Source organism: Barbatula barbatula, assembly GCF_947034865.1.
Source record: "Barbatula barbatula genome assembly, chromosome: 22".
Taxonomy (NCBI): domain Eukaryota; kingdom Metazoa; phylum Chordata; class Actinopteri; order Cypriniformes; family Nemacheilidae; genus Barbatula; species Barbatula barbatula.
Genome location: NC_136785.1, coordinates 12,077,335 through 12,091,688, shown reverse-complemented (window position 1 = coordinate 12,091,688; position 14,354 = coordinate 12,077,335). Strand labels below are relative to the sequence as shown.

The following is a 14,354-nucleotide window of genomic DNA, read 5'->3' as shown; positions in this document are numbered from 1 at the left end:
TGCATCATATGTGCAACTGTAAAGCAATAGCTTCTTAATAACATAAAGGTTATTTTTATGGTCAGGATTTCTTTTTAACATCTGTTTGTTTTTTAAAAGAACATTTCTTTTGCCAAGTGGTCTGTGGAGCTCACTTAAATTTAGGTAATATTGAAGAGAACTTGATGCATTTGGGTTGATATTTCCATAGTAAATATAACTTAATTTACCATTAATTTACAAATCAGTGAACGGAGATTACACCACCTTAACAGCATAGTATTTTACACAGTGCATTATTATATTTACTGATTTAAGTAATAAATATTTATTATAAAAAAGGATTTAAATATTCTGAAACATTGATGTTCTAATAATGACATATCATGTGTGTATACGTTTGTTTCTCTGTTTACAGGTCTTGTGTAGAGAAGCCAATGGACAACCTTACATTAAAAAACAGCATTCTGCTGATGGAGGGACTGAAAGTTACACCTCAGTCGTCTTATCCTGTTTTTACCCTGCTACTGTTGGCCTATGCATTTGCAACAATATCAAACATTGGACTTGTAGTACTGATCTCAACAGAGAAAAAGCTACATGATCCTATGCACTTTCTCTTCTGTAATCTTCCACTGAATGATATATTAGGAACCTCTGTCATTTTACCACGGCTACTGCAGGATATTTTAACGGATGAATCTGAGCGTTATATCACGTATGCCGAGTGTGTTGTTCAAGCTTATTTTGTGCACATATTTGTAGCAGCAAGCCACTATGTTCTGATTATAATGGCATTTGACAGATATGTGGCTATATGTAATCCACTGCGATACACGACTATAATGACAAATAAAATGGTGCTCAAACTGTCAGCATCTGCTTGGGGGTTGGCAATATTTTTAGTGTCTATAATGTTAGGCCTCTCGATACGTCTGTCTCACTGCAGATATAAAATTGAAAATCCTTTCTGTGACAATGCTTCACTGTTTAAACTGTCCTGTGAAAATGTGTCCGTCAATAATGTGTTTGGAATCATTTACACAGCAATTGTACTCAGTCTTTCAGTGATGTGTATATTGATAACGTACCTGAGAATTGCCACTGTGTGCATAAAAAGCAAAAACAAAGCACTCAACAGCAAAGCCATCAAAACGTGTAGTACTCATTTAGCTGTTTATTTAATCATGTTCACATGTGGAGCCACTTTTATTTTTCTTCATCGTTTTCCTGAATACTCAGACAGCAGGAAACTAGCTAGTATCATGTTTCACATTGTACCAACAGGATTAAATCCTTTAGTGTATGGTTTACAAACCAAAGAAATAAGAGATAAGGTTGTAAAACTTTGCTGTAGAAAAAAAGGGTATTCATGATATTGTGTTTTCAAAACAATATAAAAATTATGACAAAAATAATATGATTTTAACATTGTACAAACCCTGTTTTTGTCACTGTCAAACCGGTTAAATCTTGCTGAAAACAAAAATTTTGTCAGTTTGTTTTAATTTCCATTGTGTTGCATTTATTGCATTTATAGTGCTTTAAACTGAGTTTTGTCCTTTATGTAAAAAGGTCAGATACTGTATATAAGCACCAACTGCAGTCAGATTTAATACAAACATTTAAGGCATGACACAAGCTAATGGCAATGCACAACAAGCAGATTTAGATTGTGGTGTAGAAAGCCTAAATGAATGTTCTCTAGTAGCTGACTAGCATGATATGTACTGTGATGGATTCAGTTCCACTGATGTACAGTAAACTTCATACATCCTTTTAAAGACATATTTTTTTATATAGTTTTAAAGAAAACGTCTTGGTTATGGATGTTACCTTAGTTCCCTGATGGAGGGAACGAGACGTTGTGTCGACAGAATGTGGTTTGATTCGAGAACCTCAATCATCTTTGATTGTACTTTTAAAAGGCCAATGAACTTGACGAATGGGATGGCATGCCAGACTCTGCCCCATCGATACAGTTATAAAAGGAAGTGGGCGTGGCCATTCATTCACCTACTGTGCTGAGGAACCTGAAAGGCATTCTCGGTCCCTGAAGCGTACGGCGAAGTGTGTGGCATGATGGACACAACGTCGAGAGACAGACAGAAAGGGAAAGTCTTGTTACAGATGTTACCTCAGTCTCCCCTTCTGCTGTCCTTCAAAACAGACAAAGAGCTAGTCGGAAACCATTCTTGTCTCTATTTTCGGGTAAGTTAGCAGACCCGCTCACCTCCTCAGGGCCCCACCCTGATGAGACAGCCGTGCTGCGTCCACAGAACTTCCCCTCACGGGGGCGATAAAGCAGATCCCCTTGCTAGTTCCTTCGTCACGCTGTCAAGGGCCTGGTCACAGCTACGAGCCACACCTGCCCTTCGGTCTGGCCCTGTATCCCCGTTCCTTTTTGAAGGACGCAGAGACAACTCTCGCTCCCCCAGGGAGCAGGGAATGCGTATCCTCCACTATCTTGACGACTGCCTCTGTATGCTTCCTCCGTGATTCATGACAGTATACAGTACACAACACTGAAAAGTGAAATGACTGTGTCATGTGACTATTTGAACATCATTGTTTCTTTTTTAACTTGTCTTGTTCACTTTGGCTAAAAGCAAATTACTCTTGGACAAAAATTGTCATAATTTTTGATTAACCACATGAAATAGAACATACTACAAAATAGTAGAACACACTAAAATAATAAGTTAAAATAACTTGAACAGCCTTGTTAAACATTTGATTTAACATAAAGCATAAAACCAATTTAACAGTATGGGGTGTTAAATAGTATCCAAATTGGTATCTGCATACACTAGCTAACACCAAAATAAGAAGAAACATTGGACAACCATAAAAAAAGTATTCAAATTTGTTACAGCCAATTTTATTACTTTTTCGCAATTTACAAATTATATGTTGCAAGTTCTTTAAACTTAAGCACACTTATCGATGTACATGAGACAGGTTGGTCTTTTTGTACTTCAGAGAGCACAACGGGTACGTCTGGGGTTGTTTTAAGGTAAATAACACACTTGTGTAAGGACCTTTTTTCGCAAACCAAACAATGACGCCAAATGAAAGAGTTATTTGTTTAGGAGAAATCTCTGGTGGATGCAAGCTGCTGTTTGTAAAAGAAAGTCAAAGGCATTATGTCTTCACCAAGAACCTTACCGCTCGTGGTCACAAGTGCACAAGTATTCCCTGATGTGACAGTGACAAGGTCATATATACTGTAGATATAAAGGACACATTTAAAGACAAGGGCCAACAAACTTCAGAGAAGAGCAGGTCCTATTGTTTAACTAAAGCAGTACAAGGAGGATCTTAAGGTGAGGCAAGATGCAGCTTTAAGAAACAAAAAATTGTATACTGATGATACAGTACTTTTCTATACTGTATGTCATGTTTAAAGAAGTCAAATTAAGTTGATTTTAAAAATGCAAGCAATGTTCTCTTGATATTCATTAAAATCAGGAACAAAGCAAGGACAGAGAATTATGTTGTTACTTTATTATGTATTATCAATATTGTGTCATGTTTACCGTACAATGTTTGCATTACATATATAACTGCATAATGCATATTATAAATGGAAGTAACATGTCTGGCTTTTACTTTGTTTGCAGGTTTTTGTAAAACAGCTGATGGACAACCTGACATTCAGACACAGCATTCTCTTAGTGGAGGGACTGAAACTCACACGTCAATCCTCTTATCCTGTTTTCCTTGTGATTTTAGTGGCTTACGTCTATGCAACAATATCAAATATCGCACTTATAACTTTGGTCTTAACAGAGAAGAAGCTACATGATCCTATGCACCTCCTGTATTGTAATCTTCCAATGAATGATATATTAGGAACCTCTGTCATTTTACCACGTTTACTGCAGGATATTTTAAGGGATGAATCTGAGCGTTATATCACGTATGTCGAGTGTGTTATTCAAGCTTATTTTGAGCACATATTTATTGCCGCATGCAATTATGTGCTGATGATTATGGCTTTTGATAGATATGTTGCTATATGTAATCCATTGCGATACGCCACTATAATGACCAACAAAATGGTGCTTAAACTGTCAGCATCAGCGTGGGGATTGGCAATAGTTGTGGTCTCTATAATGTTAGGCCTCACGATACGTCTGTCTCGATGCAGATATAAAATTGAAAACCCTTACTGTGACAATGCCTCACTGTTTAAACTGTCCTGTGAAAATGTTGCCCTTAATAATATGTTTGGAGTTATTTATACAGTGATTTTAGCCAGTGCGTCAATATTGTATATATTTCTTACATATATCAAGATTGCCACTGTATGCATAAAAAGCAAAAACAAAGCACTTAACAGTAAAGCCATGAAAACGTGTAGTACTCATTTAGCTGTTTATATAATCATGTTCACATGTGGAGTCACTTTTATTTTTCTTCATCGTTTTCCTGAGTACTCAGACAGCAGGAAACTAGCTAGTATCATATTGCACATTGTACCACCAGGATTAAATCCTTTAGTGTATGGTTTACAAACCAAAGAAATCAAACAAAAGATTGTTAAAATGTGGGGTGGAAATTTTTTAAATGTATTTTAAATAACATATAACCTCATAATGTATAGAGTTATAATATGGCAATTATATATTATAATGTATTCTCAAAATAAAATATATGACTATACAATTAAGGCCCAAATGTTGGCTGTCTTTTTTAAAAACATGTTGGGGTGGTTTCCCGGACTACTTGCACTGACATATCTTCAAATATATCAGTGTGATTGTTTTGTATCAAGATCCTTGTTGAAATTTATTTTAATATTAATAAGTGGATAATAAACAGATTTGTAAACAGCTTGAACAGCGCAAACACCTCTTTCGGCGAAAAATTTACTATTCTGTCTGTACTTAGTAAAGACACGCAATGAAATTTAGCGCAAAAATGCGTGGACACAGCTGTTTTTGTGACTGACCTCATTATTTACTAAGGTTTGTGCTCGTCTTTGTACTGGTGTTTGCAGCTTTATTTAACACCAAAAAACATGTCTTAAACCCAGCACCGGATTGCAAAGGTCGTTATGGGAATAAAATATTGTATTTTAATTTACAGCTCGGTTAGTAAATCAACCGCCGAAATGTTCACTTCCACCGGCGCTTTTTTAAAATTGGACTATTCTGCCCTGGTTAGTAAATCTATCCTTAATTTGTTAAATAACCCAAGAGAGGTGTTTACAGGTCACATGTATTTATTTGTATAATACTGGATAAAAGTGTTATGAACAACTCATGTTGCAAACCTTGTGAACTGAAGCCATAAGTTAACTTTATACATAAATGCACACATTTAGAGGAGTCAATTAGCCTGACACACAAGAGCCAGTGCTATTTCACAATGAAATCTGCCACTTCTTTTAGCGGTAGTTTTTAATGTTTATGTTCACTAGATGTCACGAACAGATGGAAGACCCAAGAGCAGATGCGTTAGAGTTCATTTTATTAAATAAAACAAAAGGCAAACAAAGTTACGCGGCAGTACAGCTGGAGTAATGCGGGAAAAGACAGGACTCGTAGTCGGGCAGGCGTGAGTCGATCGAGGCGCATGCAGTATCCGTACAGGGAGAAGAGAGAGCGTAGTCAAGCAGGCGTGGGTCGTCGAGGTGTGAACATAAACTGGAGACAGATGGCAAACTCTTAGTCGGAGCGAAGAATCGGAGAACCGGGAAGACAACTGTAGAACGGCAACTCCTGAAACACAACCACCAGAACGAGCTGGGGAAAACAAGATTGGTGACAAGACAGGGTACGACCGATTGATGTCCAATAAAGGAAACAACACACTGGCAACGGAGGAGACAGTTGAAGGAGAATATAAAGCAAAGGGAGGTAATGAGAAAATCAAGACCAGGTGCGCGAAATGAAGAGAGCGTGAGTGGAAACAGCTGAGCGTGCACAGAAGTGAATGGTAAGTCAAACCTGAACCCTGACAGTACCCCTCCCCCCAGGCGCGCCCCCAGGCGCGCCAGAGGAAAGAGGGGCAAGATGGAGGTGGAAAGCCTCAATAAGCGAACGGTCCAGGATGACCCGGGCAGGGACTCAACATCTTTCCTCCGGACCATAACCCTCCCAGTCGACCAGATACTGGAATCCCCTACCACGGTGCCTAGAGTCAAGCACCTTCCTGACCCTGAAGGCGGGAGCACCATCAACGATCAGGGGAAGAGGGAGGGAGACCGGGAAGAAACCAGGGGAACATGAGGAGAGCGACCGACAGGTTTGATTTTAGAGACATGGAAGACTGGATGCGGACCAGATGGTAAGCATTGCGAAGGTCCAGTTTCGTGAAGAACCTTGCGCCCTGCAATAGCTCGAAGGCCGATGACATAAGCGGCAACGGGTACCGATTCTTAACGGTTATGTCGTTCAGTCCCCGGTAATCTATGCAGGGACGCAAGGAACCATCCTTTTTCTTCATGAAAAAAAACCCTGCACCGGCCGGAGACGAGGAGGGACGAATAACACCAGCTGCCAGAGAATCACTCAAATATTTCTCCATGGCTATCCGTTCGGAAGCGGACAAGGAGAAAAGCCGGCCGCGCGGCGGAGAAGTGCCTGGGAGAAGGTCGATCGCACAATAGTACTGATGATGAGGAGGGAGGGATGTGGCCCGGGACTTGCTGAAGACCGCTCGCAGGCTATGATAAACCTCTGGGACACGAGCCAGGTCAACTTGTTCATCCTTTAACACAGAAGGAACAGAAGAAAAAGCAGAACCAAGACAGTGAGCATGACAATACACGCTCCAACCAGAAACAAAATTATCTCCCCAGTTAATGGCGGGGTTATGTAACGATAGCCACGGGTGACCCAAAATAAGAGGAACGACAGAAGACTTTAAGACAAAGAGAGTGAGCTCCTCACGGGGGTTGCCGGAGGTGATGAGACCTACCGAAGTGGTGGTAAATGATACTGTGCTGATCACCTTGCCGTCCAGGGAGTGGGCGAGAATGGGTGGATGGAGAGGAAAAAGGGGAATCCCTCTCTCACGAGCCCAGGTCTCGTCCACAAAATTGCCTTCCGCCCCTGAATCCACGAGGGCCGACTCACAGAACGAGTCATTGACACAGGTAAGCACGACCGGTAGAAGGGTAAGCGAACCCAGGATGGGGGAGATGGAGGTGCCGCTCACCAGGACTCCCCTTTTTACCGACGAGCGCTGGCTTTTAACGGACAGGCAGCTGCTTGGTGTCCTTGTCCCGCACAGTAGAGGCACACTCCGTCGTTTATGCGACGCATCTTTTCCTTGGCCGAGAGGCGAAGTTTGCCAAGTTGCATGGGTTCCTTTTCATCTGGAATAGGGGGTCTGCGAAGCGAAGCCCACGGATCCAGGTGAACGGTAGCTGATGACTTGACTCGCTGACTAACCTCTCTCCTCGCATCCAGCCGAATGGCCAACTCCACCAGTCGGTCAAAATCCCCAGGGAAATCCCTGGCATAAATCTCATCCTTGATCTCACTGACGAGTCCCTCTAAGAAACGTGCCATCAGAGCTTCGACAATCCAGGCACAAGTGGCGGCCAGGGTACGAAACTCAATGGAATAGTCCGTCACCGACTGCAGTGAGGCAAAATGTCGAGAAGCCTCCCTCCCGAAGACTGAACGGTCGAACACCTTGATCATCTCTGCCTTAAAATCCTGAAAGTCGTGCCTGTAGCGAGCCTGTGCCTCCCACATAGCTGCTCCCCACTCGCGAGCCCGTCCGGTATGAAGGGAAACCACAAATGCCACCTTGGCTCTATCTGAAGAGTAGGTGCGAGACTGGAGGGAAAACACAACTTCACACTGCGTGAGGAATGCTCTGCAAAGGGTGGGCTCACCGTCGTACAATGGTGGGTTATTTACCCGGGGCTCTGGAGGTAGTCCTTGAGAGGTCGCTTCGAGCTGTAGTGTGTGTTCCATCCGGGACGAAAGATCATTCACAAGAGTGGACAACACATCAACCGTCCGCTGAGTTGCCGTTATGCCTTCCTGATGATGGCCCAGTAACGCCCCCTGCCGCTCCACGGCCGTGTGCAAAGCTGAAACATCCACTGGGTCCATGATGGCCAGTGTGGTCTGTCACGAACAGATAGAAGACCCAAGAGCAGATGCGTTAGAGTTCAGTTTATTAAATAAAACAAACAAAGTTACGCGGCAGTACAGCCGGAGTAATGCGGGAAAAGACAGGACTCGTAGTCGGGCAGGCGTGGGTCGATCGAGGCGCATGCAGTATCCGTACAGGGAGAAGAGAGAGCGTAGTCAAGCAGGTGTGGGTCGGTCGAGGTGTGAACATAAACTGGAGACAGATGGCAAACTCTTAGTCGGAGTGAAGAATCGGAGAACCGGGAAGACAACTGTAGAACGGCAACTCCTGAAACACAACCACCAGAACGAGCTGGGGAAAACAAGATTAGTGACAAGACAGGGTACGACCGATTGATGTCCAATAAAGGAAACAACACACTGGCAACGGAGGAGACAGTTGAAGGAGAATATAAAGCAAAGGGAGGTAATGAGAAAATCAAGACCAGGTGCGCGAAATGAAGAGAGCGTGAGTGGAAACAGCTGAGCGTGCACAGAAGTGAATGGTAAGTCAAACCTGAACCCTGACACTAGATTTCAGATTTATGACAAATGTGATTGCTTTTGCATCTGTTTCTCATACAGATTTGACCTCTGTACATTTGATACATATTTGTATATACAGGTGCTGGTCATATAATTAGAATATCATCAAAAAGTTTATTTATTCACCAATTCCATTCAAAAAGTGAAACTAGTATAATGTATTCATTCATTACACACAGATATATTTCAAATGTTTATTTCTTTTAATTTTGATGATTATAACTGACAACTAAGGAAAATCCCAAATGCAGTATCTCAGAAAATTTTAATATTACTTAAGACCAATACAAAGAAAGGATTTTTAGAAATCTTGGCCAACTGAAAAGTATGAACATGAAAGGTAAGAGCATATACAGCACTCAATACTTAGTTGGGGCTCCTTTTGCCTGAATTACTGCAGCAATGCGGCGTGACATGGAGTCGATCATACTGTGGCACTGCTCAGAGCCCAGGTTGCTCTGATAGTGACATTCAGCTCTTCTGCATTGTTGGGTCTGGCATATTGCATCTTCCTCTTCACAATACCCCATAGATATTCTCAGGCCAGTTTGCTGGCCAATTAAGAACAGGGATACCATGGTCCTTAAACCAGGTACTGGTTGCTTTGGCACTGTGTGCAGGTGCCAAGTCCTGTTGGAAATGAAATCTGCATCTCCATAAAGTTGGTCAGCATCAGGAAGCATGAAGTGCTTTAAAACTTCCTGGTATACGGCTGCGTTGACCTTGGACCTCAGAAAACCACAGTGGACCAACACCAGCAGATGACATGGCACCCCAAACCATCACTGACTGTGGAAACTTTACACTGGACCTCAAGCAACGTGGATTGTGAGCCTCTCCTCTCTTCCTCCAGACTCTGGGACCCTGATTTCCAAAGGAAATGTAAAATTTACTCTCATCAGAGAACATAACTTTGGACCACTCAGCAGCAGTCCAGTCTGTTTTGCCTTTTTGCGAGACGCTTTATTTTGTGAATGGAATTAGTGAAATAAATCAACTTTTTTATGATATTATAATTATATGACCATCACCTGTAGGTGTTTTATGTTATGAAATGAGTAGTGTAATGTGAATACATGAATCCTGGCAATCCTGAAAATCATACCCCAATAAATGCCATCTTTGCTAAATTATACCCCATATATAATTTCATTATGACTTTAGAGGAAATCATTTTGTAAATGCTTCTATGGTTGATATTTGGGCAAAGGGACATATATGGTCGTATAGGTTGGAGGATAGGTTGTTGGTACATGCAGTAGTTATTGTAATGCTGATAGATCATGGTGGCTGTGACCATGGCAACTGGTGAAATCAAGGTTATCACCCCTAGGGTCATGACAGCATCATAGAAACACCTTTAAAGCACATATTAAAAAGTGAGGGCCGGTAAACATTTTCTCAGAGAAGTGGAATTTATGTCACACTCGGTACTGACTTGGCTGTGAATTTATCAGGCGACCTGAAATATTGGAAGCAATACATTAACTGCTGTACATACGTGACTGGACATTTCTGGTGTAAGTATGTGTGTTGTTTTATTAGACCTGCAACTAATACCAGGATATTATAGAATTTACCATGTACTGCATTTCAGTTGCTTACAAACATTTGTCAACGTTTCCAGGCATATAGGCTTTGGGAAAAACAGTGAATGGACAACCTGACATTGAAGAACAACATCCTCCTAGTGGAAGGTCTCAAAGTCACACCTCAGTCTTCCTACCCCATTTTCATCCTTCTTCTGCTAGTTTATGTATTTATAATAATATCCAATACTGCCCTTGTAATTCTGATCTCAACAGAGAAGAGTATGCATGATCCTATGCACTTTCTGTTCTGTAACCTGCCAGTGAATGATATTTTAGGAACATCTGTCATTTTACCGCGACTACTGCAGGATATTTTAACGGATGAATCTGAGCGTTATATCACGTATGTCGAGTGTGTTGTTCAAGCTTATTTTGTGCACATATTTGTAGCGGCAAGCCACTACGTTCTAATTATAATGGCATTTGACAGATATGTTGCTATATGTAATCCATTACGATATTCAGCTATAATGACCCACAAAATGGTGCTTAAACTGTCAGCATTTGCTTGGGGGATGGCAGTATTTTTAGTGACTATTATGTTAGGCCTCACTATACGTCTGTCTCGCTGCAGATATAAAATTGAAAATCCTTTCTGTGACAATGCTTCACTGTTTAAACTGTCTTGTGAGGAGGGTGTGGCTGTTAACAATGTGTTTGGACTCACTTACACAGTAGTTTTATTTACTTTCTCAATTCTGTCTGTGCTTATAACATATGTCAAGATTGCTACTGTATGCATAAAAAGCAAAAACAAAGCCCTCAACAGCAAAGCCATGAAAACGTGCAGTAGTCATATAGCGGTTTATTTAATCATGCTTGTGTCTGGATCCACTTTTATTTTCCTCCACCGGTTTCCTCTCTACACTGAGAGCAGGAAACTAGCTAGTATAATGTTCCACATTGTACCAACAGGATTAAATCCTTTAGTGTATGGTCTACAGTCAAAAGAGATACGACAGAAGTTTGTGAGCTTTTGGTGCCGAAGAAAAGGGAATTAGTAGTCAATTCAAAATATAAATTAATTTTCATCCGTTTGCGCTCTAAAAAGCAAGAAAGCAGTGGTCATGATCATATTGATGATGCTTTAGAAATGTTTTTTTTAGTAATACTTATTATCTGCTTCTATTGGGTACTTATGTAAACTACTGTTCTCACATAAGAAATGTGTATTTTTTTCTGTACCAAAGATTGGTCTTATAGATCGGTTTGCAAGACATAAAAAACACTACAAATATCATGGTTCAACTATATGTAGGTTACTATGGGCACTTTTACTTTTTCACACATCAATGGCATTTGTCCTCAAAATGATTGATACCCTTGGTTTCGTCTGTCGAAATTTATTTGCATAGTTAATCCTTTCGATCTTTTATTTAAAACATTTTATATGGGGTAATCTCATCATGAACTAAAAATAATCTCTAATACACTTTGCTCCTAATTGTTCATACCTTTTTATTCAATACTTTTTGCAACTTTCTTTTTTGCCAAGTCCTCACCTATAATGCCTATAATGAGTTTGGTTTGGAGAAAACCTGGAGAACACAGGTCAGGGAACTTGGATATCCATGGCAGAAGCTACATCTGACTGTAGACTGTTTCATTGGACACTTGCGCCTGAACCACAGTAAACGTCCGGTCTGTGTTTGTTTATCGGTCAGGCTAGTCTATAATAATATGTCTATTTATATATCATTTATGTTAATATTATTTCATATTATAATTTTATTGTATCATAGTTATATTAAATAAATGATTTGTTGAATTTTGCTATGTTCATTTTATTAACACTCAGTATGGTTTTGGCACAGGGATAAAAGTACCCCATGAGTAAAATGAAATATATGAAGTCTTTAATGTATTGGGCCTAATTTTCTTGTTCAGATAGATGGAATATTGGATTCTAGCAAATATCACCGGATACAAAATCTAAACCTGATTGCTCCTGCTAGAAGTCATTCATAAGGTTGGATCTTTCAAAAAGCAGATGAGCACAAGACTATGCTTCTGCCATGGTCATCCCAGTTCCCTGACCTGAACCCTATAAAAAATGAGTGGGAAAAACTGAAGAGGAGGCGTGCCGACATGGATCCTGAAATCTGAAGGGTCTCTTGTCAGATGTTCTCCAAACTCATAAGGCATTATAGGTACCTGACCTATTTTTTTATAGGTGAAAACTCAGAGCTGTTATCTTAGCAAATAGAATGTTGCCAAAAGTATTTAATAAAATGGTATGGTTAATTTTAAGGGATGTGTATAAGAGAATTTTCTTTATTTCATAATGACATTTTCACCCCATATAAAGTTCTTATTCTCCAATGAAAGGTTGGAGTTATGTAAATTGAAATAGAATGTATTAACAATGCAGACTTATTTTCCTTACTTGTTTATATTTAGACACTTCAAAATTTATATTTTATTAATATTACATTAATAAATAGTTAAATTATTAAAAAATATTTGCTGCCCATTAATTTGGTAACATAAATAAAAAAATCAATGTTTTTTTCCATCCCTGTTAAGCCTTACTAACATTCATAGGAAACTCTGAATGTCAATCTGTTGCAATTTGCCTGTTTATGCTGCACATCCATATCTTGTAGATTTGTGTTTTGTTTGAAATTATATAAATAGGACTAATGCAAATGTTGTAATTGCCTCATTTACATCAGTCTTTAGCAACAAGCAAATAGAAGCTGCAAACACTGACCAAAACAGTAGGCCTATATAAGCATTACAAATGGGTCGTTTTGCATTCCGAGTCTTCTAAAGCCATACAATATTGTTGTATCAGCACAGCAGGTTTTAATCAATAACTGACGGCCGAGCTCCAGGAATGCGCAAAGTCGACATTTATTTGAAAGTATAAGCTCAATGTTAGCAGGACAGACAATGCCGTTTCATTACGTAAGCTAAAGCAATGATGCAACCATTCACAAAACACACAAGAGTCAATGCCGTTTAACTTCGATGTTGTGACACCGGTTGAAATTTCTGACTGTGTTCAGGGAGCAGCCGGTCCCGTTCTGAGTTTTATGGCGGCCAGAGAAGGGGATCGCTTTTAGGTCTGCCTCGGAACGCTTGGTATAATTGCACTTTTTGAATAAACTGCATCTGTAGCCATATCTGTCTCTTATGTGTTGTGTTTTATATTGTATAATATAAGTTACAAACTTTTACATTTAGGGGTAAGGTGGGGTCGGGTTACATGCTCAAATACGTCTTAAATGTGCATACAAAACAATAAATGTACACAAAATAAGATGTCTAAAAACTACTACACCCCAATATAATAGAATATAATGTATGGTATTGTTAACATTACGGTTGTTGGCATCAAGAAAAACAGCCCCCTGCTGGCACTCCACATTTATATATGCGTGTCATGTTCCCACCTAGAGATGCTTTGGTACATATTGTACCAAAACACAGTAAATTGATTTGAGTGTTGCTTATCTATACAGACTTCAAATTATCCCATTTTACTTGTGTGTCTATGTCATCATCATTAATTTAGCAATGAACACTTCTTTAAGTGTCTTTTATTTTGTCATAAATGTGTTTAATCGTTTTGGGGAGTGAAAGTGAGTGATAATAAATCCAACCGTATGAATGTGCTTTCTTAATATATAGTCAATGTGTAACAACATTTTTAATAGTGCCTTTGAAAATAATAATAACACTTTCCCTCTAGGGGTTTGACAGCATCATAGAATCAGCTTGGAACCATATAAAAAGCCTAAACCTATAGTTTTCTTCAGAGGAAAGCAAGCTAACAATTCAATAACAATTTTGATAGAATTTCATGACTGATTATTCAACCGCCTGTAGGTAAAAACATAAATCTTATGATGCAAATATTTTTTACTTATTCAAACACAGAACACCACAGAATCGCAGATGTTAGGTTTTTGCGGATTTGCTATGTAATGCTAACTGTAGATTATGAAAATGAACGGACAACAAGCAATGTACGTTATTTTTTAAACAGACACATACAAATTTGCATATGAACATCAAGCCTATTGTTATATGAAAGCAGATACTTTCTTCATAGTACAATGCAGTAAAAGCTGATGTTATTAATGCCAACGGCAGGTCTATTTGTTACAGGTTTTGGACAAGGAAGCCA

General features: G+C 39.6%; 1 protein-coding gene and 1 pseudogene across 2 annotated transcripts; both read left to right on the top strand.

The window, feature by feature from the left end:
• Nucleotides 1-416: 416 nt before the first annotated feature.
• Nucleotides 417-1,355, top strand: LOC306911148 (olfactory receptor 8G17-like; the record flags this gene model as incomplete). The annotated part of the gene is made up of 1 exon (XM_079486251.1): nucleotides 417-1,355. One exon carries the CDS (start codon nucleotides 417-419, stop codon nucleotides 1,353-1,355), a length of 939 nt encoding a protein of 312 aa, XP_079342377.1.
• An 877-nt stretch (nucleotides 1,356-2,232) lies between these two features.
• LOC306911601 (olfactory receptor 52N5-like) lies at nucleotides 2,233-11,220 on the top strand (annotated as a pseudogene). The gene is made up of 3 exons: nucleotides 2,233-2,461; nucleotides 3,925-4,082; nucleotides 10,742-11,220. The product of its transcript is annotated as an olfactory receptor 52N5-like (transcript).
• Nucleotides 11,221-14,354: the final 3,134 nt, after the last annotated feature.